The 24,194-nt window shown below is 45.0% G+C and overlaps 1 protein-coding gene across 3 annotated transcripts in view; it reads right to left on the bottom strand.

Annotated features, from left to right (window-relative positions):
* The window catches only part of Lyn (LYN proto-oncogene, Src family tyrosine kinase), a 113,545-nt gene that overhangs the window by 6,664 nt on the left and 82,687 nt on the right, over nt 1–24,194 (bottom strand). For all 3 annotated transcript variants that reach the window (XM_030253285.1, NM_001111096.1, NM_010747.2), the window contains 2 exons: nt 3,883–4,036; nt 1,845–1,976 (listed from right to left, as the gene is read on the bottom strand). In XM_030253285.1, coding sequence (XP_030109145.1) covers nt 1,845–1,976; nt 3,883–4,036 — 286 coding nt within the window. The remainder of the gene's footprint in view (nt 1–1,844; nt 1,977–3,882; nt 4,037–24,194) is intronic.

Genomic DNA, 24,194 nt, shown 5'->3' with positions numbered 1-24,194 from the left:
TCTGGGTAGTGAAGGTCACAGACAACCCAATCACAAGGGCTTTCTCTACATAGCAGCTTTGCAAAAGGGTGGAGATTTCTCAGTCATCAATGTTGCCTGTTTCTTTGTGTCTATGAATCATGTCCTCTAAGGAGCTAAGAGTAGTTCTGGTCAGAATGCTGTGGACTCTACACACACACACAGAGTTGTGATCTCATTCACTCACTCACTCAGTCACACAGAATCCTTCCAAATCTGGAACACCAAAAGCGATAGGCAAGCAGAAGGTCTTAGGAGGTGCTCGGCCATAGTTTAGAAGCACCTTTGCCACTGGTTTGGGCCCTGTCATTTTCTCCAAGCCTCAGAGGTCTTGGCTGGAATATCACACGTAACAACATATTACACATAATGCACACATTATATGTAATATTATATTATTATGTCAGGTATCATATATATATATATATATATGAATATGTAATCTTTTATTTGTACAGGTAGATAGATATATATTTGTAGGGTTAGATAGATATAGGCTTACGTACAGAATGATGTCTGTCAGTTTAGATACTGTGGATAAGTAGAAATAGTTTTCCTAGTTTATAGCGGTGTTAAATCACTAACTTCACCACCATCTCCCCATCTTGACAAGCTGAGTGTGACAGGAGGCTCTCCTACAGTCATCAGTACTCTGTTGAACCCAGGCCCATGGCCTGTGACACTCTCTGGCCCTGGGTCCGTTGCTTCCTCTGATATTCTGACCTCCTAGTATCTCATCCACAGTATGGAGACTGTCTTAAGGTTATTTAGCCTTCCTGAGTTACTCATTCATTTGTCCATTATTCATTCATCAGGTATCAAGTAAGGTCCAAATCACACTGGCCTCCTTCCTGTGGCCCAAGTCCAAAGCTAGCTGTTGCCACTGTGGGATGCTCAACTCTCAACTTCCAAGCCTCCTTCCCTCATGCCTTTGAGTCTCAGACATTAATAGCCCTTGGGTAAAGACAGTAGATCCCTTCTTTGCAAGAATTCCTGGTAGCCCATAGCCATCCACATGCTTTCTCCAGCATCTCTTACCCCACCACAAGCGGAAATCATCTGTTAAGCATCAGTTTCTCCCATGAAGGGAAGGGTGGAGAACCTCCCTCCTTCTGGCCTTGGGTATGGACCATGCGCCCAGGTATTTCTAAATGAATAGGGCAATTAGTAACTTTAATGATTTAACTGCAATTTTCTCCTCTTAATTTAAATTTTATGTGCATGGGTGTTTTTCCTACATGTATGTCTGTGCATTATGTACCAGCAATGCCTGCAGAGGCCAGAAGGGGGTGTTGGATCCCCTGAGATTGGAGTTGGTAGATGGCTGTGAGGGGCCATGCAGGCTCTGGGACTAGAACCTAGGTTCTCTGCATGAATAGCCAGTGCTCTCAACTGATGACTTATCTCTCAAGCCACTAAAGATTTACCTTTAAGATCAGAAGAGTCCTTCAGTGCTGAACAGTAGCAACTACCCCCTGAAGAGGGTAAGAGCCACTACCACAGTTCTCACAACTAGCAGAAGACATTGAAGACCCTCCTTCCTTGGACATGGTCTGCCCCATCTGGAACCCTGCTTTGGCAGAGGGGCACTAGTGTCTAATCTGCCTCACTGAAACACCAGGAGCAGCGCCAGGTGCACAATGTAGTAAGTGGTGAACTCACTGAAGGAAGAGTGAGGTAGAAACATCTAAGCATCGTTCAGTAAGATTTGCATAAAGGGTAAGGACCTAAGTTCTGTCAGAAGAACAGATCTGGGTAGACAGAGCTATTGTCTCTGGGGTGCTTGTTCTCCCCTCACAATGGAGTGGGGTGTAGGGAAATGATACCTGGGTAGGGAATCTTCCCATAGGTGACAATCTCATACAGGAGAATTCCGAAGGACCACACGTCAGATTTGATAGTGAAGCAGCCGAAGTTGATGGCCTCTGGAGCTGTCCACTTGATAGGGAACTTCGCACCTGAGGAGGAAGATGTGGGCTCCTACTCAGAGTTCAAGCTAATGATGGGTTATGAGTAATTTTCTTCTTTGACTTTTTTTTTTGAAATTTAAGTAATTTACTTGGAATAGAAAAGATACAATCAAAATGGATGTGGTGTCAAATTTGTTCACCTCCCTTTCTTGCATATCCCTTTTGGGTCCTCCCCTCCTTAGAAGCAGTTTCTTCTGGAACCTCTATGGGGCACTGTAGCCAGTTCAACTTTAAACACAAAAGGGCATGGTGTACAGTGCAAATACAATTTTCTTATATTGTTGGCCTTTCAAATGTGTTGAAATTTTTATCTAGAGTTTAGCATGCTGACATGCACCTGTATTCTCAGCGGAGGGATGGAGCATCTCTTGGTACAAGAAATTTAAAGTTAGAGCTGGGCATGGTGGCACACACCTTTAATCTCAGCAGTCAGCACTCGGGAGGCAGAGGCAGGCAGATTTCTAAGTTCGAAGCCAGCCTGGTCTACAAAATGAGTTCCAGGAAAGCCAGGGCTATACAGAGAAACCCTGTCTCAAAACACCAAAAAAAAAAAAAAAAAAAAAAAAAAAAAAAGGAATTTAAAGCTAACCTGGAAAGCAATGCAGGATCACATCTCAAAAACCCAAACCAAACAAACCTATGAAAATGTCAAACCAAACCTCTATAAAACAGTTCAGGTTTTTCCTTAATGGGCCCATTCTAAGTTTCCATGGATACATCTTATATTTCATTTAAATTTGCCTACTTAACTTCTAGTGCTGGGGATGAATGCTAAGTACACATTTGACCACTGAACTATATCCACAGCCAGAATTATATATAATTTCCTTAAAGGAAAGCAAGACTTGGCACAGACTGTAACTTGATCATTCATGGAACTGCTAAGGGTTCATAGCCATTGCTTGAAGACATTACCTTTACTATGTCTTTGCATGAGTTTTCTTTTGAAGTGCCTTACTAAAACTGGAAGTCCCTACAAGAGCAATAAAGACAGTTGTGTACACCTGTTGTGTGCTGGAGCGTATCACTGATTCCTGGACTATTGCCAGACAGTCTGGAGCAGTGCTGCATGATGGGAGGACAGAGATGCAGAGACTGAGAGCATCTCCATGTTACCACTTTCTATTTGGTTCAATCCTAACATGTTCCTTATGATCTTTGTACCTTTCTGGTATTTTTCAAAGACTCACTGCTTGCTGGTATCAACAAACCAGTGGACTCGGTTCTTGCTCATGTACTTAGAAGCCGGATTCTCTGGTGCGGATCCAGACTCAGCCCCTTACAGAGTGATCTCTAGAGCTGCAGAACAGCTGAGGTCTGTCATCAGTGGTCTGCAGCATTGAATGAGTGTAACAAACGTCTCTGCAGTTCAGGGAAGCACACATACTTTATTATTGAGAGAAAAAATCTACCTGACAGGCTAAAAAAAAAAAAAAGAATCTTAATTTTGCCAATTCAGTTTTGTTTTAGTTTGACGAATTGAAATACGAGGCTGGATGTACACACCTGTGTAATCCCAGCACTTGGGAAGCTAAGGCAGCAGGATTTAGAGTTTGAGGCCAGCCTGGGTTACACAGCAAGACCGTGCTACCACTCAGTGGTTGAGCTCTTCCCTTGCAAGCACGAGGCCCTAGTCCATTGATCCCCAGTACCAAAGAGTAAAACAACCCCTTATCTAAGAAACAGCGAAGAAGAAAATAGTTGCTACTGTTTATGAATCTTGTTACACAGCAACCCCCTGTCTTGAAGGTAGACGTGAGGACTGTGGGAACAGAGAGAACACTTGGTGGAATTGGGGGTGGAGAAACAGGAGGGCATCAGGCACGGGGGTCAAAGTGTGGAAAGCAGAGCACAAGCCTGCAGTGAGATGGCCTCTGTGGCCCAGCACACATACCTTCCCTTGCTGTGTACTCGTTATCTTCGATGACTCTCGCGAGGCCAAAGTCTGCAATCTTGCACATGAGTGACTCAGAGACCAGGACGTTAGCAGCTCGCAGATCACGGTGGATGTAGTTCTTCCGCTCGATGTACGCCATGCCTTCTGCAATCTGCAAATAGAAGGGGCTCAGGCTTGTATTCTAGATAGGCTGTCATGGTTGGCCATCAAGAAAAACAAAACAAACACAAACACAGAACTTGAGCTTTTGAGATTCTTTCATGTGTATTATTATTCCTGTTGTTCACATTTTTAAGATAGTGCTAAAGTCACCCTTAGAATCCTTTCTAAAATCTGTCCCTAACATCTACAATGATGATAACTTCAAAGAAGGTTTTATTATCTGTATGTCTCTGTGTGTGTTCATATGTGTATGTGTGTGTTTGTGCATCTTTTGTGTGACAGTGTAAACATTGCATGTAGTTGCTCATAGAAGCCAGAAGGGGGCATCAGATCCCCTGGAGCTGGAGTTGCAGGCAGTTGAGAGCAGCCCAACATGAGAACGGGGAACTGAACTTGGGCCCTCTCTAACAGCAGTTTGTGGTCTTAACTACTGAGCTATCTTTTTAGCCCCATGGTAATGGGTTTTGGTTTGGTTTTTTTTTTTTTTTTTTTTTTTTTTTTTTTTTTTTTTCCTTTCTTTCAGTTTTTCGAGACAGGGTTTCTCTGTATAGCCCTGGCTGTCCTGGAACTCACTTTGTAGACCAGGCTAGCCTTGAACTCAGACATCCACCTGCCTCTGCCTCCCAAGTGCTGAGATTAAAGGCATGCGCCACCACTGCCCGGCATAATCTTAGATTCTTAAGTGAGGAAATATATGCTATTCTCTGGATGTTGTAGCCCCCAAATTCATATATTGATACCCTGACCCTCAATATGATCCTTATGTGTTGGCAGTTGTAAAGTAATAAGTCAGGGCATCATGGAAGACTTGGTGTCCTTACACAAGAGACCACAGAGAGCTTCCTGGTCCCTTCCACCTTGGGTAGCCATAGCTGTTAAGGGAGAATGTGTGTGTGTGCATGCATGTGTGCATGCATGTGTGCATGCCTGAGCCAGGAACTGAATGTGCTGGCACTTCCTCCCGGACATCCCTAGAACTCTGAGAAGTAAATGCCTGTTGTGTGAGCCATGCAGTCCATGATGATTTGTGGTAGAAACCAGAACTAAGACAAAAGAAGTGAAGAAATTGAATTTTTAATAATACAAGTTCATTATAAGGCACCAGGACATGAGGGCTGTGCTTGTTAGTAAGACTCACTCTATCAAGATCTTGCTAAGGAAGAGCTGTAGGTCCAGCTCTCCAGAGCCTCTGAGCACAGTCCCTCAAGATGAACTGAATATACTCTGACAACAAAGCAAGGGCATGAGGCAGAATGAAGGATTCCAATAGACAATGACCTCGAGAGAAGAAGGTGCCACTTAGTGCTGGCAGGAAGTGTGGCAGAGCTCTAAAATAAATTAGAGGATTGTTCCACCAAATTACAGTCAAGGATAAGGAATGAAGGTGTGTGTGCATGTGTGCTTGTATGTGTTTATTTGTGTTTGTTTATGTGCATGTTTGTGGTGCGTGTTTGTGTGTGCTTGTGTGTGTGCATGTTTGTGGTGTGTGTTTGTGTTTGCTTGTTTGTGTGCATGTTTGTGATGTGTGTTTGTGTGTGCTTGTGTGTGTGTTTACGTGTGTTTGCTTGTGTGCAGGCTTATGGTGTGTGTGTGTGTGTTTGTGTGTGCTTGTCTGTATGTTTGTGTGTGTGTGTTTAAGAGAGTTAGAAGTCACTTCCAATTAGGATTACTTCTAATAGAGTCCATTGCCCCCCAGATTCTGCCTTAAACTGCAGCAGCTCATCTGGAAGGACCAGACTCCTCCATCACTGTGAGCAGCAGCCTCATTACATCATGCTGTGAAGCCCACTCAAGTCCCTTGCCCTCTACTGCTCAGCAAAGGAGCAGCTCTTTAGCACTTCCTTTCCTTCCAGGCCTCATCCTGGGTCCCCTTCCAGAGTCAACCAAGTCCCACCCTGAACCTTTCTCCTGTTCTACAGTGTTGTTTTGCACAAACACTACTGGCAGCTAAGGGTTGTAGCTTTACCTTTGTTTTTATTCTGTTCAGGTGCTTACTGTTGTCACGGCAACCAGATAATAAACACCTCTAAGACAAAGGCCGCACTGTATATCTTTTCTATTTCACTTTTATCTAGTGCAACTTTGCTGCTGTTACTAATCTCCCTCAGTAAAATGAGCTAAGGTTTTGTTTTTGTTTTAAGATTTATTTATTTATTTTATATATCATGCCTCAGTTATTCTTACTGCGCTGACACACCAACCTTAGGCAAACTTACTAAAGCCAAAGAAAGTGGAAGAGTGCAGAGCGTGCTGGGACTAAGCAGAAGAATGGGCCAAGCAGTTGTTACACAACTGGATGGAATGTTTGGCTTAAGGAGACAGAGAGATCCCTTGCTGAAATGAGCCAGAGGCAGGTTCTAGAGCCCCAGCGGGATACAAACAACTGTGTGGTCATTACTGATGGTCTCTGAGCCCGTTTCCAGTCCTCCTTAGTTATTGCCTTTTTGAAATGCTGGTCACACCTAGCTAACAGTCTAATAATTATATAGACCCTGGGCACGGCATGCAAAGAAGCTGAGGCTGGAAATAATCCCAACTTAGGCCTAAACTCAGTTAACTAGAAACCTGTGTGGGAAACACAGATACAAGCATCACAGACAGCAAGGGCTCATGCTCTGCCATGGATTCCCAGGGTCAGCTCATTGAAGAACATTCCAAGAACTTGCTAGGAGGGCTCCACACACACCTACTCAAGCTAGGCACCTGTTGAAAGCGTTTGGAGGCGATTCTCTGAAGCAGTAACAGTATTGAACAAGCCTTGTGTACTTTGGCTTTCTATTCCAGGTAGAGTGCTTTTCCGAGCTCAGCTTCTAAACGATGGTGATGGTGGTGGTAATAGTGGTACTGGTGGTGGGTATTGATTATGATGGCGACTGTTAGGTAGTGAGAGAGATAGTAACCACTACTAGTTCAGCATTTACTGTGTTTTACAGATTTTATACTTAATTCATGTTTGACCCTAATAACAACCACTAGGCAGGTTTTACTCCCATGGAACACATGCAAATGAAGCTTAGAGAAGATAAAGGCCTCAGAAAACAGCAGTGTGAAGGAAGCCCATGGAGGTACATGACAACCACAGCCCGTGACCAAGCTCTGTCCAGAATGGTGCCTTGAAAATGTTTCTGACTGAAGCAAATGCTGTGAAACACACCCTTGCTGAGTGTGCTGCTCTCCTGGGAGGACAGGCAGAGCTACCAGGCAAGGTGGAGGTCTGTGAGCCACGGGGTCCACATCAGCCTAGCAACCTAGCCACAGAAGATTATGATGCTACCTGGGGTGAAGGGCTGCCTTGTCTTGTTAGTTGACAAACAGCCCTGCAGTGTCAGGAAATGAGTCCTGAGATGTAGCCTCTCTGATGCACCTTGGGAAAGAAGAGAGGCTTCCGGGATGCTCTTACTCACTCACCAGTCAGCCAGACTTTCCTCAAGTAACAGCCAACTGGCTGATTATTTTCAATAACCAGTCAGCGGAAGAGCCTGCCCTCCCACAAGCCCAGAGCCACAGGTTTGGCCAAGCACACAAGTCAGAGATGAGAAGTATCAGCTTCTAACAGAAGTCATGTCAGGAGCTGCAGCATGCAGAAACCGAATATTGCTTCTTACTCGTGTAGGCTGTGTGTGTGTGTGTGTGTGTGTGTGTATAGGGTGTGCTGGATCAGGGCTGGACCTTAGACTGTAGTCAGCATCCCAGAGGCTACTGTGGACTGCTAGCCTGTTGTCATGCCTTAGTAGGGACCCATCCTTAGATATCAATCATTAAGTGATCTTGCTATTGTTCAAGCACTGTGTGCTGTACTTACATAGCCTAAGGTGGTGACATCATCACTAGGTACTATAATCTGAGACGACGGTTGTGTATGCAGTCAATGGCTGGCACAGCATTGGAATTTGGTAACCATGGGTGGTTTTTCACGCAAAGTGATTCTCACAGCACAACAGCCTTAGATGTACATGAACACTTGTGGTGGGCTGGGTGGCGATAGAATATAAACTGCAGGGTCTTATTACTTTGCACATAATTTTCTCCCAGGATACAACATCAGGGGTGTTAAATCAGACTAAAGATATTAGAAGAATCTTGCTTGGGCATGCTCACATGAATTTCCCACCCACTAACAATGCTTACATAGAAAGTCTGTCTTCTTGTTCCACAAACAAGGGGTGCACAGTGTGATCTGCCTTATCAGGCCTCACTGTGCCAGAATAGCTCTGAGGAAGGCAATTCTGGTCCCTCTCCACTAATGAACTTGAACTTTGAGTCACCATTGCACATATTTAGTGCCGTGCTGGTGGCTCACAGCAGTTACATCTGTGTAGAGAACATCGAAGGCCCACAGTGACACACAACAAGCCTTCCTTATTGGGGATTTAACTCTAGCTGGAAATATCAATTATGTCTGCAACCCAGGCAGAACTCAAATAATTCTCCTTGCGGGTGGCTGACTTACTAGTGAAAACTGCTCCCAAGTCAGTCGTCTGCCTCCCTGTGTAGAACTGGTCCATTCCAGCACCCCACAGAGTGTAGCTTTCAGCTAGTTCCCACAACAATGCTTGGAATCCAGGCAGCTCCTCACTGTGGTGCTCATCTGTTCATGGACACTGACTCAGATGTCACCACCCAACTTCCTGATGCTTTGGACAGCTAATGAAGTGTCTCACAGTGACTTGGGCTCCACAACTATTGCTCCAGTGTTTATGTCCACTAATTACTACAGCTTTTGGGCACATTAGCAGATAGCAGGAGAAAGGTTTTGTTTCTGTTTTTAATAAGAAACACCCACACCAGAGTCAGCTGACTCAGGGAGAAAGGAACTCAGGAAAGCTGTATGTGATCTCTCAAGCAAAGCTAAACTCTATCCCAGTAAGTTTCAGCCTGAATGAGAAGCCGGAACTGAAACGCAGCAGCCTGCCTTGGAATGGGCTGTGGGAATAACAGTCGTTCAGACAAGCAAGAGAGACACTAAAGAAGGAGCCACCAAAGGGCAGGAAGAAGGGACCTGCCACCCTGCTGCCTTACCTGCTTGTGGGGCAAGCTCACCCCACACTCTAGAGTGCTGCTCACCTCCTATGGCTGAGCAAAGGGTTCAGAGGGTTAGTTCTACCCCAATGTCCCAAGAGCCCGTGGAGTAAGGATGACTCTAGTAAAGTGGAAGGGAAATATGAGCAATAAGTGCTGCACATCACAATCTCAGAAGTCCTTCCTAACGGGGAGAAGGTGTCATGATAAGAGCAGAAAACAGAGTTTGCAAACCAAGCAAAACCAGGATCCACGTTTCTCTGTGTCTCCAACAGGGCAGCATTTGTCTCATGGCTCTCAATTGCCACAGAAACAATAGCAGTAATGGCCACTGATTCTCCATACTGGGTCTCTACATTGCAATCTATAATGTGCATGGAGGAAGCATGGATCAAAAAGCCCACTCCTTGCTGCTGAGTCTCTTGAAACTCAATTTTACTTAGTTATAATATGAATATTTCCCCAAGAAAACACAGCTAGACATGATGATCTATGCTTTGATGTTAATGATAACAGCTGCCATCTTAGCTTCTCCTCACCCTGACCCTGCTAGACTTTTAAAACAGCCAAAACTAGCCTGTGCAACAGGTGCCACTCATAACAGAGAAGAGGATCCAGGATCCAGAGAGGGTCTGCTCCAAGGAAGACAAGGATTCGAAGCCATATCTAGTGGGATCCTCCTTATGCACACTGGCTTCTGACTTTCAAAGCAAAGCGTTCACCAAATAAAGAAGGGAAGGAGAAAGAAGGTGATGAGGTCATTCAAAATCCAGCCAAGACAAAACCGGAAGTCTGTCAGCCTGTCCTCACTGCTGAGGATGAGGGAGGAGAGAGGAACACACACACACACAAAGAAAGCCACATCTGTGACGGATCAGAATATAAGCAGCCAACAACAGACAAGGATTCCTCAGGGACACAGCTTTCCACAGGTGGCTCCACCAAGGGACTGGTTGCATTTAAATTAGTATGTTCCCATGAAAAGGAATCACTCTCATTAGCCGGTAGAGGGGAATTGTCCGTTATTTTTCTTAGACTTTCTCTTGCACAATAGCCCACATTTGACTACTTCACTCTGCTGAGAATTGTGTGAACACACTAGAAAAGAGCAAGTTGGACTAGTGAGGGGCTAGGGCTCAGAGCAGATGCTGTGCAAAACAGCATGGTGGGCTGTTATTATTGAAAATAGAATCGCTACATGTTTCAGAAATTCTCTTTCTTAAAAAGAGACAGACAGACAGACAGACAGAAAGGAAGGAAGGAAGATCTTTGGCTCCCAGAACCTACATTAAAAAAAGCCAGATATGGCAATATGTGCTTTAAATCCTAGTGCTGACTAGGCAGAAACAGCATGATCCCTGGACAGCCTAGTCACTGAGAGACCCAGCCTCAAAGGGAGCCAAACTGCTCCCAAGGAATGACATATGATGTCTATCTCTGGCCCTTCACACACACAGACACATACTTGTACATGTGCACTTGAACTTACATGAACACACACACACAAGAAACCATTGTAAGGTCTTGAGATATACTTGTACATCTGTTGCGGTAATTTTTTTTTACACCATTAAGCCCATATAAAAATATACCAGTTATTATATTTATAAGCTATATGCCTACATTGGGCAGATCTATCATTATACCTCTCCCTCCCTCTTTCTCCCTCCCCACCTCCCCCGCCCTCCCTGAGACCTCCAGTCCCACCTTTCCCTTCCATTGTCCAGTCATCTGCTCTAGCCTTTATTTGCAAAGTCAGAATGAGGAGAAGGTTTAGTGAGGTCACCTGAGTGTGTAATCTACTTCTCATCAAGGGCAGCCCTCCTTCTCCTTCTCCTCCTTCTCCTCCTCCTCCTCCTCCTCCTCCTCCTCCTCCTCCTCCCTTTTCCCCTCTCCCTCCCCCTCCCCCTCTCCCTCCTTCTCCTTCTTCTTATTCTTCTTCTTCTTTTTGTTTTTTGATACAGGGTTTCTCTGTGTAGCCCTGGCTGTCCTGGAACTCACTCTGTAGACCAGGCTGGCCTCAAACTCAGAAATCTGCCTGCCTCTGCCTCCCAAGTGCTGGGATTAAAAGAGTGTGTCACCACTGCCCGGCAGGGGCAGCCCTTCTTTTTTTTTTTTTTTTATGTATTTTCCTCAATTACATTTCCAATGCTATCCCAAAAGTCCCCCCCCCCCTTCCCCATTTTTTGGCCCTGGCGTTCCCCTGTACTGGGGCATATAAAGTTTGCAAGTCCAATGGGCCTCTCTTTCCATTGATGGCCGACTAGGCCATCTTTTGATACATATGCAGCTAGAGTCAAGAGCTCTGGGGTACTGGTTAGTTCATAATGTTGTTCCACCGATAGGGTTGCAGATCTCTTTAGCTCCTTGGATACTTTCTTTAGCTCCTCCATTGGGGGCCCTGTGATCCATCCAATAGTTGACTGTGAGCATCCACTTCTGTGTTTGCTAGGCCCTGGCCTAGTCTCACAAGGGACAGCTATATCACGGTCCTTGCAACAAAGGCTTGCTAGTGTATGCCATGGTGTCATCGTTTGGAGGCTAATTATGGGATGGATCCCTGGATATGGCAGCCCTTCTTAAGGAAGCAGAATTAACATCAAAATACAAACAGCACCAAGGCAACCCACAACACACACCTATGTTCAGAGAAGCATTATTCACAGTAGTGAATAATAGATTAACCCAAATATCCACCGGTGGTTGAACAGGTAAACAAAGTGCAGTATTTTCATATCATGGACTGTTATCCAGTTAACAAAAGGAAGGAAATCTGATACATGTTAAAACACACATGAATCCTATAGAGATGAATCTAAATGAAACAAGTTAGGAGCTTTAAATGGTCAAATTCAGACCTACATAGAGCAGAATGCTGGTTAGCGGACTGGGCATATAAGGGATATGGAGAGTTAGAAATAGGTGTCAAATGAAAGACTTGGTGGCTCAGCAGTGTGGAAGTGCTTAATACCAGACATAAGTAGAGAGTGACAGGCCATGTGGAAGTCCTGAACGGCAGGGCGGGACCTAGAAGAAATTGTCCAAGAGAATCTCTTACTGTTCATTCAGTCCGGTCTCAAAACTGCAACTGGGTCAGCAGGATGGCTCAGGGGATAAAAGTGCTTGCTACATGACTGATAACCTTAGTTTCATGGCAGATGGGAGTGAACAATAATTATTACTTTAAAATTTTCAGGTTTATTTATTTTATGTGATAACTGCTTTGCCTGTATGTTTGAGTATACGTATCACTTTTGCACAGAGAAGTCAGAAGACGGGCTCAGAGTCTCTGGAACTGGAGTTATGGATAGCCGAGCTACCACGCAGATTCAGAGCCAAACCTGGGTCCTCTGCAAAAGCAACAAGTGTTCTTAACCATTGAGCTACTTTTCCAGCCTGAATAATTATTATAGTGATTGTATTACCATCACTGAACCTTTGAATGTGTGTGTGTGTGTGTGTTGCTGCATGCTGAGCCCAGAGCCCTGACATACTAAGCTTAAACCCTCAGCCCTGCACTTTATTGATATGAAAATGACTAACATCTGTACACACAGCAGTGAAATTATAAACAGTAGATGTGGTCCTGGAGAGGCCAGGTGGGAGGCCAGGTGGGCACAGCCTGACCTCAGGCACACTGGCCATGCAGGTTGGCTACCATTGATTCGTGGAAATGACTTATCACTTTGGTACACCCAGGATAGAGCAGAAAGTGGCAGACATACTAGAAATCTTTTCACTGCCACAGCAGTGGTGGAAATGCCCGAATCCTGGTCTCTAGTGAGCAGAGACCACTGAGAAAGCAGTTTTCCAACAACTCCACTGTGCACTGTGGACTGACCCTTCAGGGGACTCCTGATGCCTCCATGCAAGTAACAATTCCCTCAGCTCAAGGCTGAAAACGCTCAGTGGAATGAACTATGACTTTGACAAGAACTAAGACAGCTGCCCTCCATTGTAAGGAGCCCAGCCCAGCAGAGCCTTGTGCAACAGCTGTGTTCTGTGCTGCTGCTGACCAGTGAAGAACTGAGCATGGCCCAAGCACTCTTTCTAGGCAAATGCAAAGGAAGTGGTCAGGAAAAGATTACATTGTGATAAGTACACATGCATTTATAGACTTTTAATAGAAAACAGAAAAAAAAAGCACCATACCTTCTCTAAAACGTCCTACGTACACTCAGCCTCAGCATGCTGTTGTTGTTAGTACTGTTGTTATTGCTGGGACTGAAACCAATTGAACTATAGTAGCTTGGTCTTAGAGTGTCAAAGGCCTGAAGGTCAAGGTCTTTGAGAGGCGGGAGTCTTCCTTGTTTGAGAGAACGGCATCTATTCATCCACCCACCCATCCATCTATGCACTGACATGGTTGTCCCTGCCTTCAAGCCCCATCCTGTTCTCAAGGCAGAAGTCTCCTAGAGGAGCCCTGTCTGTCACGTTTACTTTCTAATGAGGAGACAGAAAGCAAGAATCTGTCAAACAGACACCAAGCCAGACACTATGAAACAGATCGCTGCCTCTCTACACTTCAGTTGGTTAAACTGTGCTCTACACAAAATCACTAACTCACTTACCCTGGGATGAGCTTCAGGGAAGCTTGTATCAAGATCTAATAAATTCCAGGAACAGAGTCGGGGTCATCTCTATTTATATTTCATCCCCTTTGAAGTGAGTTTTCAAAATAATCTGTGTTTAGGGATGAAGCCTTTAAAGGTCTCCCTCCACCACTCCAGCTTTCCCTTATGAAGCAGGAGGTGGAAGGAGGCTGGAGTGACATTGAGAGAAACTTGTCCCCTAGCCAGTTAGAATTTGCCTGAACCAACGGGATTGGGCAGACAACTCCTTGGCTTCCCTGACTTAATGAGTATGACAAAAGTCAAGTTCCTCCAGCAGATGTGCCTCAGAGAGGAACAGATGTGGGCCTCTGGCAGGACGGCCCACAAAAGCATTACCCAGGAACTTCCCATCAGTCCTTCCCAGGCTCACGGGAGCCCAAAGGACACCTGAAGCTTGTTATTAGCTACAGGTGTACATAAGTTTAAACAAGCACTTAGGAGGAGACTTGGGATACCGTATGTATGGAAGACTCTGCAACAGTTTTCCCAACAAATAACAGACACATACGTACGCCTGAAACATCATATATTAAAGTGCAGACCAATGGCCTTTATCAGGGCTCAGTCTGTCCTGAGCAATGCACAAAGCACCGGAGGTCTCTGAGCATGGTGAGTCAACTCTTGTCATCCCCCAGTCTCTGAGCATGGTGAGTCAACTCTTGTCATCCCCCAGTGCTCTGGTCAGTGACCAGTGGGCTCAGGAGCAGGGAAACCAGAAGCAAAGAGTGGCAGGCAGTTATTCTATAAGTCATGAGGAGGTGGTGGAGGTGGCCATGTGAGTCACCTGTGTAGGACTTTGTTGAGTGAAGGACTGAGGAGAGGGTCAAGGTTTGGCAACTCTAAGGACCATGTTGCCATCAGTGTGAGGGGACCAGCCATTGAATGGGAATGGTTCAGGAGCGGGAAGAAAAGGCAGCTCACCTGGGCATGATGAGTATGATGTGATGAACACACATCTGTGTGGAGAAGCCAAGAAAGCAGTGGACTGGAGGGAGCCATTGGAGCTGGAGACGGGAGCTACAAAGTGCTCAAAGCTGGATAGTCTCACTACATCTACAGTGTCCCCAAAAGACTTCAGAATGCAAAAGTTGACCCTGTAAACCAGTGGTTCTCACCCTGTTCCTCATGACCCCTGGGGTATGTGTGGAACGACCCTTTCACAGGGATCACCTAAGACAATTGGGAAACATATTTATGTTATAATTTATAATAGCAAAACTACAGTTATGAAATAGAAATGAAATAATTTTATGGTTGGGGGGTCTCCACAACATGAAGAACTGTATTAAAGGGTCACAGCAGCATTAGGAAGGCTGAGAACCACTGATGTAAAGAAAATCTTTTCAGATTTAATAAATTAAAGATCTTGAGAGGAAATGCCATTCTAGGCTCAGAGTGGACCCTGTGTCCAATGTCTGATGGCCGTTTATGAAAACAACAGAGGGGGCCTTTGCTTCTCCTGCAGAGAAGTCTTGGCAAAGACACAGGTCTTACAGAACCCTGCCTCAAATCAGGGAGTGCCAGGACCACCAGAACCTGGAAGAGCCTAGGAAAGAATTGGTGATCCTAAGGAACTATTGTATTCCTGAGGCCGCTGCTCAGCTTTAAATCATAGGAATTTAACTTGTACTTACACCAGAGGTGAATGTCTAGAAACAGCAGGAAAGGTGAGGGCTCAATGAGTTACACTTTTAACCCAGTGTATCAAGCCAGGCAGACAGAGTGTGATGGTTTGTATATTCTTGGACTGGGGAGTGGCACGCTGTGGAGGTGTGGCCTTGATGGAATAGGTGTGACCTGGTTGGAATAGGTGTGTCACTGTGGGTGTGGGCTTAAGACTCTCACCCCAGTTGCCTGGAAGTCAGTCTTCTACTAGTAGCCTTTGGATGAAGATGTAGAACTCTCAGCTCTGCCTGTGCCATGCCTGCCTGGATACTGCCATGCTCCCACCTTGATGATAATGGACTGAACCTCTGAACCTGTAAGCCAGCCCCAATTAAATGTTGTTTTTATAAGACTTGCCTTGGTCATGGTGTCTGTTCACAGCAGTAAAACCCTGACTAAGAGAGAAATATTGTACTGGCTAGTTTTGTGTCAACTTGACACAGCTGGAGTTATCACATAGAAAGGAGCTTCAGCTGAGGAAATGCCTCCATGAGATCCAGCTGTAAGGCTTTTTCTCAATTAGTGATCAAGGGGGAAAGGCCCCATGTGGGTGGGACCATCTCTGGGCTGGTAGTCTTGGGTTCTATAAGAGAACAGGCTGAGCAAGCCAGGGGACAAAAGCCAGTAAAGAACATCCCTCCATGGCCTCTGCATCAGCTTCTGCTTTCTGACCTGCTTGAGTTCCAGTCCTGACTTCCTTTGGTGATGAACAGCAGTGTGGAAGTGTAAGCCGAATAAACCCTTGTCTCCCCATCTGCTTCTTGGTCATGACGTTTGTGCAGGAATAGAAACCCTGACTAAGACACAGAGGCTGAATGGGGGAAGAGCTTTCAGGGAAAGGCCCAGTCAGGAGGTCCACTAAGAGCCCCAAGGGGGTGGGCAGTGTGCAGATGAAAGAGAAACACGGTTGTCCAGGAGCTGAAAAGGTATGGGCTTGGAACTTGTAGTGGGACCCACAGATTCGTGGTCCTTAATCAGAAATGCAGAAAGCTCACTGCCATAACAGTGCCTAGCTGAAAGTTAATGGTGGAAGAGGTGAAGATCTGGCTTTGCACAAGGCCAGGAAAGATTTTTACCAGGAAGGTGTGACAGAGGTGTGTGTTTGCAGAAAGAAGGGACTATGAGGGTGGAGGAATTGTGGGCACCGATAATGTGTGAGGGAGCAACACTAAAACAAAAGAGAACTTTGGAGACACAGCAGGACCAAAGGTCCAACAAGCATTTCTTACTGCCCAGGGCTCAGTGAGGATTGAGACAGAGTCCTGGAGGACAGGAAGGAAGACACAGGACTGAATTTGAAGGGGAGGATTGCTGGGAACAATGGGAGATGTGCTTAGAGACAGTGCTCTGTGTCACAGTGAGGGAAGCATCCAGGGACCCCAGGATGACTGCAGCAAGCACAGACTGAGGGTGAGGCCTTCAAGGGTGTTAGGGCTCACAGGATAAAGCAAAGGGTCTACAGTCAGCAAAAGGATCACACCGAGTAGGAACGTACCGAGAAAACTTGAGCTAAGAAACATGTGTGTACTAGTAGACATATCATCTTAAAGGAACAAGGAGTTGGTATGACCCTGGAAATGATGAAAAAGACTTGGAGAAGCTGGAGAAATTTCTACCACCTACAAATCTTAATTTTGTAGAGAAGTGTTCCTTCAGCATATTAATTCCAGAATCAAGGTGTGTGCTCAGTGCCAAGGGAAAGGCCCAGAAAGTCCTTGACTTAGGCCAAGAGAGGAAAAACCATCTGTACCACTGTGCATCCCTCCCCCCATTGCTGCAGTTTCAACCAGTTCATTTATAGTTTTTCACTCTTCCTGGTGTTCTTTATGCCACAAGGAATGTGATACAAAGCCACTCTTTGTTTTCTCTAACAGTCCAGATACTCACATTCTATTTCCTTCTTCCCTTGCTTTTGTTTGACTGATTAGGCAAGTTTTGTGCAGGGAAATAAACACACAGAAGATGAGGAACATGAAAATGCTTTGTTCACACCTGAGCCTCAGACAACCTTCAAGGCGACACACATTCCTCCAGTCACCAGTTCAGAGCTACGTGAAGCAAGACAGGTGTGCTCTAATTTAAGGGTCAATAAATGACTCAGCAAGTTTTTACCCAGCACCTCTTCTATGCACTGATGATACGAACACAAACAAGAACTCATTGAAATATATTGTACATGTTATGGAAGAAATGCTCAGAGGTGACTATCGAGAGCCACGGAGCAGGCAGGAGGGGAAAATGCTCAGGTGGGAGGACAGATGTTAGCAAGAATGTGGGCATGAGGCAAAGGACAGCATCTGCCATGAAGGAAAATTTGGGAAATGTGCTGAGCTCAGGAAGCATTTGTGAGCTGCAGAGCTGAGGAGGAGGAGGGTGCTGTGGACCACTGCTCCAGGTCCAGTTGGAACTCACGGAGAAGAGTTATCAGGCATGAAACGTGGTGAGATACAGACAGTGTGCAGACTTAGAAATATGAGTAATAGAGGGTCACAGAAGGGTACCGCCAGGGATCACGGAGAGGGCAATGGGGGAAGCTGGCTCTGGAAGTGCTTTTGGTTTTCCAACTGTGAATGCACTTAATGCTGCTGATAGTGCTGAATATGACTAAACTGCTGCATTTGATGCTATGTATATTTTAACCACAATTGTGTATGTGTCTGATGTGTATGGGGACAGGGCATGGACATGCCATACAACACATGTAGAGGTCACAGGGAAAGCTCAGGTGTCCTTGCCTTCCACCTCAGCTTTACATGGGACTGGGAGATTTGAACTCATTCTTCTGCTTGTGAGGCAAATGATGTACATACCAAGCCATCTTCAAGCTCCTATTTAACCACCATATTTGAAAAATCAAAGAATAGGAAAGAAAAGAGAGGGGAGGAAGAGGATGAGAGGGGGCCGAGAGAGAAGAGAAACCCCTCCAGTTGGCCTGCCTACACAGTGAAACTTGGAAAGAAGGAAGCTGAGGAGAGAGAAGAAAGAAGAGCTGTCAGCCAATTTTCTGTCTGAGATTTATGGGTGCTGGCCAAGTTTTAGGTCAGCTTGACACAAGCCAGTGTCTTTTGGAAAGAAAGAACCTGAATTGAAGAAGTGTTCCCATCAGATTGGCCTGTAGGCAAGCCTGTGGGCCACTTTTAAAATTAGTGATTGATGAAAGAGGGCCCACCCCACTGTTGGTGGTGAGGGCCTTTCTCACTCTGGGCAATGCCACCTCTGGTTAGGTAATTCTGGAGTATAAGAGACAGACTGAGCAAGCCATGTGGAGCAAGCCAATAAGCAGCACCCCTCCATGCGCTCTGCCTCAGCTCCTGCCTCCAGATTTCTGGAAGTAGGATTCCCAGGACTAAAGGAGTCATGGAGAGCAACTGACGCTTGGCACTATGTGGCAAGGTCAGAGTCCCTGATGAAAGCCCAGGAGAAGCTATTGGTATAGTGCAACCTACTTGCAGTGAAGACCCCAGTATCTTGGAGATGTGGTACCATGGGACAACAACCAATGACAGCAGCAGCTATGGAGTAGAGCTGGCTTAAGTCTAGCTGTGTGTGCTGCAGAAGAAGTTCTGCTGCCTAAGTCCTTTAGAGTTCAGAAGAGTAGGAGTTGGTATCAGATATCAAACACTGAACTTCTTATATCATTGAATTCTGCTTTATTTTGATTTGAGTGTAACTATGCAGATGGTCTTGTGTGTATAAGAAAGCAGTGTTGCTCCATGGCCTCTGCTTCTGTTTCTGCCTCCAGTTCCTATTCTTGTATTCCTCAGTGATGAAGACTAGATGTATACTTGCAAGCATAAGATAAGATAAGATAAGATAAGCCCTTTTTTTCCCAGGTTGCTTTTTTTTTATGATGTTTCATCATAGCAGTCTAAACCCCAACTAAAGCAACTTGTTGACTGGGTTGTTTAATATTTAATGACCTTGTTGTTTAATTTTTAAAACACATAATTATATTCATTTGAAGGTATAAAGTGATAGTTCATTATATGTATGCGATGTGTGATGATCAAGTCAAGCCCATCAGCATACTAATCACCTCAAGTGCTTGAAGACAAAAGCCATATATTCTCACAGTGCAAACTGAAAGTGACTTCATGGCTGTGGAGAGTAGTATGTCAGCTGCAGAGACTGGAGAGCACAGGGGAGATGGGGAGAGAAGGGCATAGGCAGGCTGTTGTGGTGTGTCAGGTGCTGGGTTCCGATTGTTGCCTCAAAATGGCAGTAAAGTCCAGAAAGAATGTTCCAGAGGGAAATGCAGAACTCAGGAATACCCCACACCTCCCACGCTCTCACTACACCTCAAGGATATCCAAGAGAAACAAGATGACTTCAGGTTAAACGTTTAAGTCAAGTGGTCCTTAAACTGGAGTGAAGGCTACTTTCAGTGTCTCCACTTTCCTGTACTTTCCAAAACCCTGGGGTCCAAGAGGCTACTTGCACAGATGTCTTGAAGCAGATGATGATCTGGGGCAGAGGAAGAATGCTCTTCTCCACAAAAGCCAACATGCTTTCTTGTTTGTTTGCTTGTTTATTATAAAGACCAACAATTAACTTGTCACTAATCTCATTTCCATTTTTGCCTTCCTAAGACTTAATATAAGCCTACTTAAGAAATGAAAATTATACAGTTCTCTCTGTATAATTTCTGTGCAAGCAGAAAGTACAGTGTGACCTGGGGAGGGTTATGAGGGACTAGGTGAAGAAAGGGAGACCAGAAAGAACAGACAGGCAGAAATTAGGAGAGAGGAAGTCTAGGAATAGGGGAGAGAAACAGCCAAGAAGGACTTTCCCCCAAACCAGTGCATTGAGAAGGCTCTAACAAATTCTCCAAAGGCGAAGGCGCTTTTGCCTCAAAATGCAATGTAAGTTTCTTTGTTCTCAGTCATTCCTCCCTTCATGAGGAGCTGGCTCTGTGGCCTTTCTTGCTCCACTTTATGCCTGCTTTCTCTTCCCATCTCTGTACATCCCTTTCAGGCTCAGCCTCTACCTCTTCACCCATTCTCTTGAAACCCTATTTATGTCTGTCTACAGCCCAACCTCACAGAGCTCTTCAGTCCTACCCATCTTCCAAGTCCCAGACCCCATAGCAAAGCATCTGAAACCCAGGATGCCAGTACTGTGTATAGTGGGCAAATACACTGCCATCGAGCCAAGTCCCTAGCCCCGAACTCACAATGGCTGTGCACTTAATTATTGGAAGGTGAGGGAAACTTAGGAAGTGGGGGCCTGGCTAGATGTCTCTGTGGGATATCTTTGAAGGACACCCTCAGGGCCTTTTCTAGTTCTCTCCCTCTGCTTCCTGGCAAGCATAAAATAAGCAAGTTTGCTCTGACAGGCGCTCTCACCAGCATGGTGTTTTCTCTCACCACAGGCTCACAGCAACGAAACAAGCTGACCACGGACTGAAACGCCTGGCTAGAGTTCCCCCTTTTTTCTTTAGCACACTTCTTTCAGATACTAGTCATGGTGGCAAATAGAAACCAGAGTGCAGGAGGGGCAGTCTTGTGATTCCCCAGGCAAGCCCACTTCTTAAAGTGCTCACATCTACACTCACTACCCACGGGCTCTTGGCATCCACAGTCAAGTAGCACACATACCACGGACCTTCCTTTCTACTCAGTCCTGTATCCAGCTTGTCAAGGCCAGACTTGACAGCACATCCCTGCTGCAGAGTCTAGCCAATTCCTGTCACTCCCAGAGCAGTCACAGCAAGCAGCCTGCCATGATTTCATGTCTCAGAAGCCAGCATGCTGTGGCATCACCAGCAACCCACCTGGCTAGAGTTTTACATGGTTGTCATAGTGACCACAAACACCATCTATTAGTCACTAAGAACCAAAACATTACCGAAGAGAGCAAAACTGCCACAGGTCCAGGAGAGACCTTTGGCTGAGCACACTGGCTCATGTTGTTCACATATAGCTTTGCACCTTGGAGTTAACTACAAAATAGCTCACTGAGTTTGACAGACACGGGCAGATTCTTTAGCACCTATGTCCTGGTCACTGACATCTCTCATTTCACCACATGCTTCATTTGCAGTTCTCCTGCCCTCTTTTCTAGGCAGCAACTCCCTGGAGTCAAAGCTCACTTCTGCAGTCTGCAACCCTTCCCAAGCTGATGGAGTGATCCTGTCTCCAAAGCCAGCTCTCCTGCTCCAATGGATTCCTGCCTCCCTGTCTATAGTACTCTGAAAGCAACATAAGGTGCTTAATCAGACAGCCCTGGCCACATTCCTGGTGCCGAACCCTGTCCTCACACATTATGCACCTGCCTCAGAAAATAAGCCACTTTCTTCTGGGAGACAGCGTGTGTTTTGCTCATCCCATCCTTAGCAAGGAGCCAGGCTGTGCTCCCTGCATGCTGTGCTCCCTGTTCACTGTGGGTGAAAGAGAGGAGAGAGAGAGTCACATGGAGAGGTAAAAAGGGAGCAGATAAACCCCAAATAAGGCTGACCAGGGTTGACATATCTGCTTTTTTTTTTTTTTTAAATGCTTTCAACCTCGGTTTTGAATGCATCTTTCTGGTGAGGACCCTCACTGATCCCAAGCTACTCACTCCATTAAGTCTGGCCCGGTGGGATACCAAGACACATCTCAAAGAGAAAGCTGGATTGTGACTTATGGTAACACAAACTAGCAACTATCATCCTGGACAAAACAGTATCAAGATTTGAGGCCTATCTGACTCACAGGTTCTTTCTGGGACTAGGATGATTTCCAACCAGGTTCAAACAGATAGACAGATGTGCTATCACACACCTTAATCCCAGCATTGGCAACTGGAAGCAGGGGTATTGAAAGTTTGAGGCCAGCTTAGGCTAAAGAGTTAGGCCCTTTCTCAAGAAGAAATAAAGAAATAAAACAATCAAACCCCGAAAACAAAATAACAAAACCTAAAGAAACAAGACAAGGCTCCTTTGGCCATACTCCTCAGCCTCATATTTTTAACTGAAAATTAAGTGTTTTTTTTTTTTTCAATTTTTCCCCTAGAAGAAAACTGCTTATTATCCAGTTTCAAAATTCTGACATTGGCTCCAGCTTCACTCATTCATTTTTGTAAGTTTTCATGCCCCAAGTGTTAACTCATTATTCAAAATGTGAAACTCATTATTCAAAATGTATAAAGAGAAATGGGACCAAATTACAGTAAACCCTGTGGAATGAATTCTAGTGTTCTAAAGTATGGAAGGGTAGCAACAGTTACCAGTATCATGTCTATCAAAACAGGTAGGGCAGTGAATTTTGAATGTCTACTGAGCTGGCTCAGCAGATAATGGTGCTTGCTGCCAACCCAGATAATTTGATTTGGATGCAGGGACCCCACACAATGGAAGGAGAGAACAGACTCCTATAGATTATCCTTTGAACTTTACGTGTATGCACGTGCACAAACATGTACACACAATAAAAATGTGTTCAGTTTTTTTAAAGTCACACTGAACTGGGACAATAGCACATGCCTGTAATCCCAACACTTTTAGGGCAGAGGCGCAATGATGGTGAGTTGAGGGCAGCCTGGGCTACACAGCCTGGTTCTGTCTCAAAAACAATGCACAAAAATAAACCCACTGTACATTATAAATATGCACAATTAATTTTTATCAATTTTTTTAATTTTGAAAAGAGAACATTGCGATGCCTCAATCTGACTACTAAAATAATATAATGTATTTATTTCCCTTTGTTTAGAACATGAAAACCATTAGTTATATTAATAATTAATATTAACTATTAGTATTAATAAAATCATGAATAAAATAATTAATTATTAAAGAAAAGAGTGAAAGCTCATGTAGTCTCAGTAGAAAAAAAAATTTTGGTGTCATGGAATGTTAAAGCTGACACAGTGAAACACCTAACCGGGTGTTACTTACAGAACTGCGGCAGTCTTCTGCTTCACCAGACTAGGCAAGCACCAGTTACACAGGATTGCATGCCCTGGGAGTCATGGTTCCCAAGCAACAATGCATACTGAGACATCTTGTCCTGATCACCACGGCCCCTTTCTCTACAGTACCTTTCAGATCACAGTACTCTTTGGGTATTAATGAATGCCCACTTCCTTGCTGATCTTTCCCGTTTTGTTGTCATTAAGTGGACATACAAGAGCAAAGGCCGCAATAGAAAGGCACACATGAGAAATCCCAGGAAAGAGGAAAGACTAAGAAAGCAGAAATCACTGTGGTTTCCCAGCAGATGGACAAGCCAAGCCAGCTTCTAGAGGCTTCCACTTGCCTCTGAGCAAATTGTGTTTGCACTTCAGAGATGTTGATGCCAAGTAGCAAAATATGCTTTGCTTCACTGGGTCAGAAAGACAAAGGGATTGTATCTGACCACTTTACGCTCCTTCAAATTTTGTACACTATTTTCTCCTCAGTTTTACAAGCTTGTGACTTCATATCTGGTTCTGTCCCAGGATGCTCCCAACTAATTTCAACTTCTTTTGCCAAGTAATTTTTGTCTATCACTTGGAATTTAGGTGAAGGCAATCTGCTCAGAAATGTCAAACGTCTGCTAAGGCACCACTTTCCTCTCGTAGCAAAGAAAAGCATGAAATGGCAAGGAGAAAAGCTACGAGGAAATCTGTTCCAGTCAAAATCCCTTCATCTCTACCCAGTGAGCAGGAGGTATATGGGCTTTAGGCTTTAGGGAAGGGGGTGGTGCTGCTGGAGAGCACGAATTACACTTGTGCCCCATAAGACTTTTCAGAGCTTTCCTGAGACAGGAAGTGATGAAATCAGCTCTCACATGAATTGGTGGCCATGTGCACCATGGGTTTCCTGTCTCAACTGGACACCCAGGGAGAGTGGGAAAGAGAAAGCAGAAGAGAAGTAGGTCATGGGGAAGT

Source organism: Mus musculus, chromosome 4 (assembly GCF_000001635.26).
Source record: "Mus musculus strain C57BL/6J chromosome 4, GRCm38.p6 C57BL/6J".
NCBI classification, from domain to species: Eukaryota; Metazoa; Chordata; class Mammalia; order Rodentia; family Muridae; genus Mus; species Mus musculus.
Note: the sequence above shows the minus strand (reverse complement) of the source record. Positions and strands in the feature narration are given on the sequence as shown.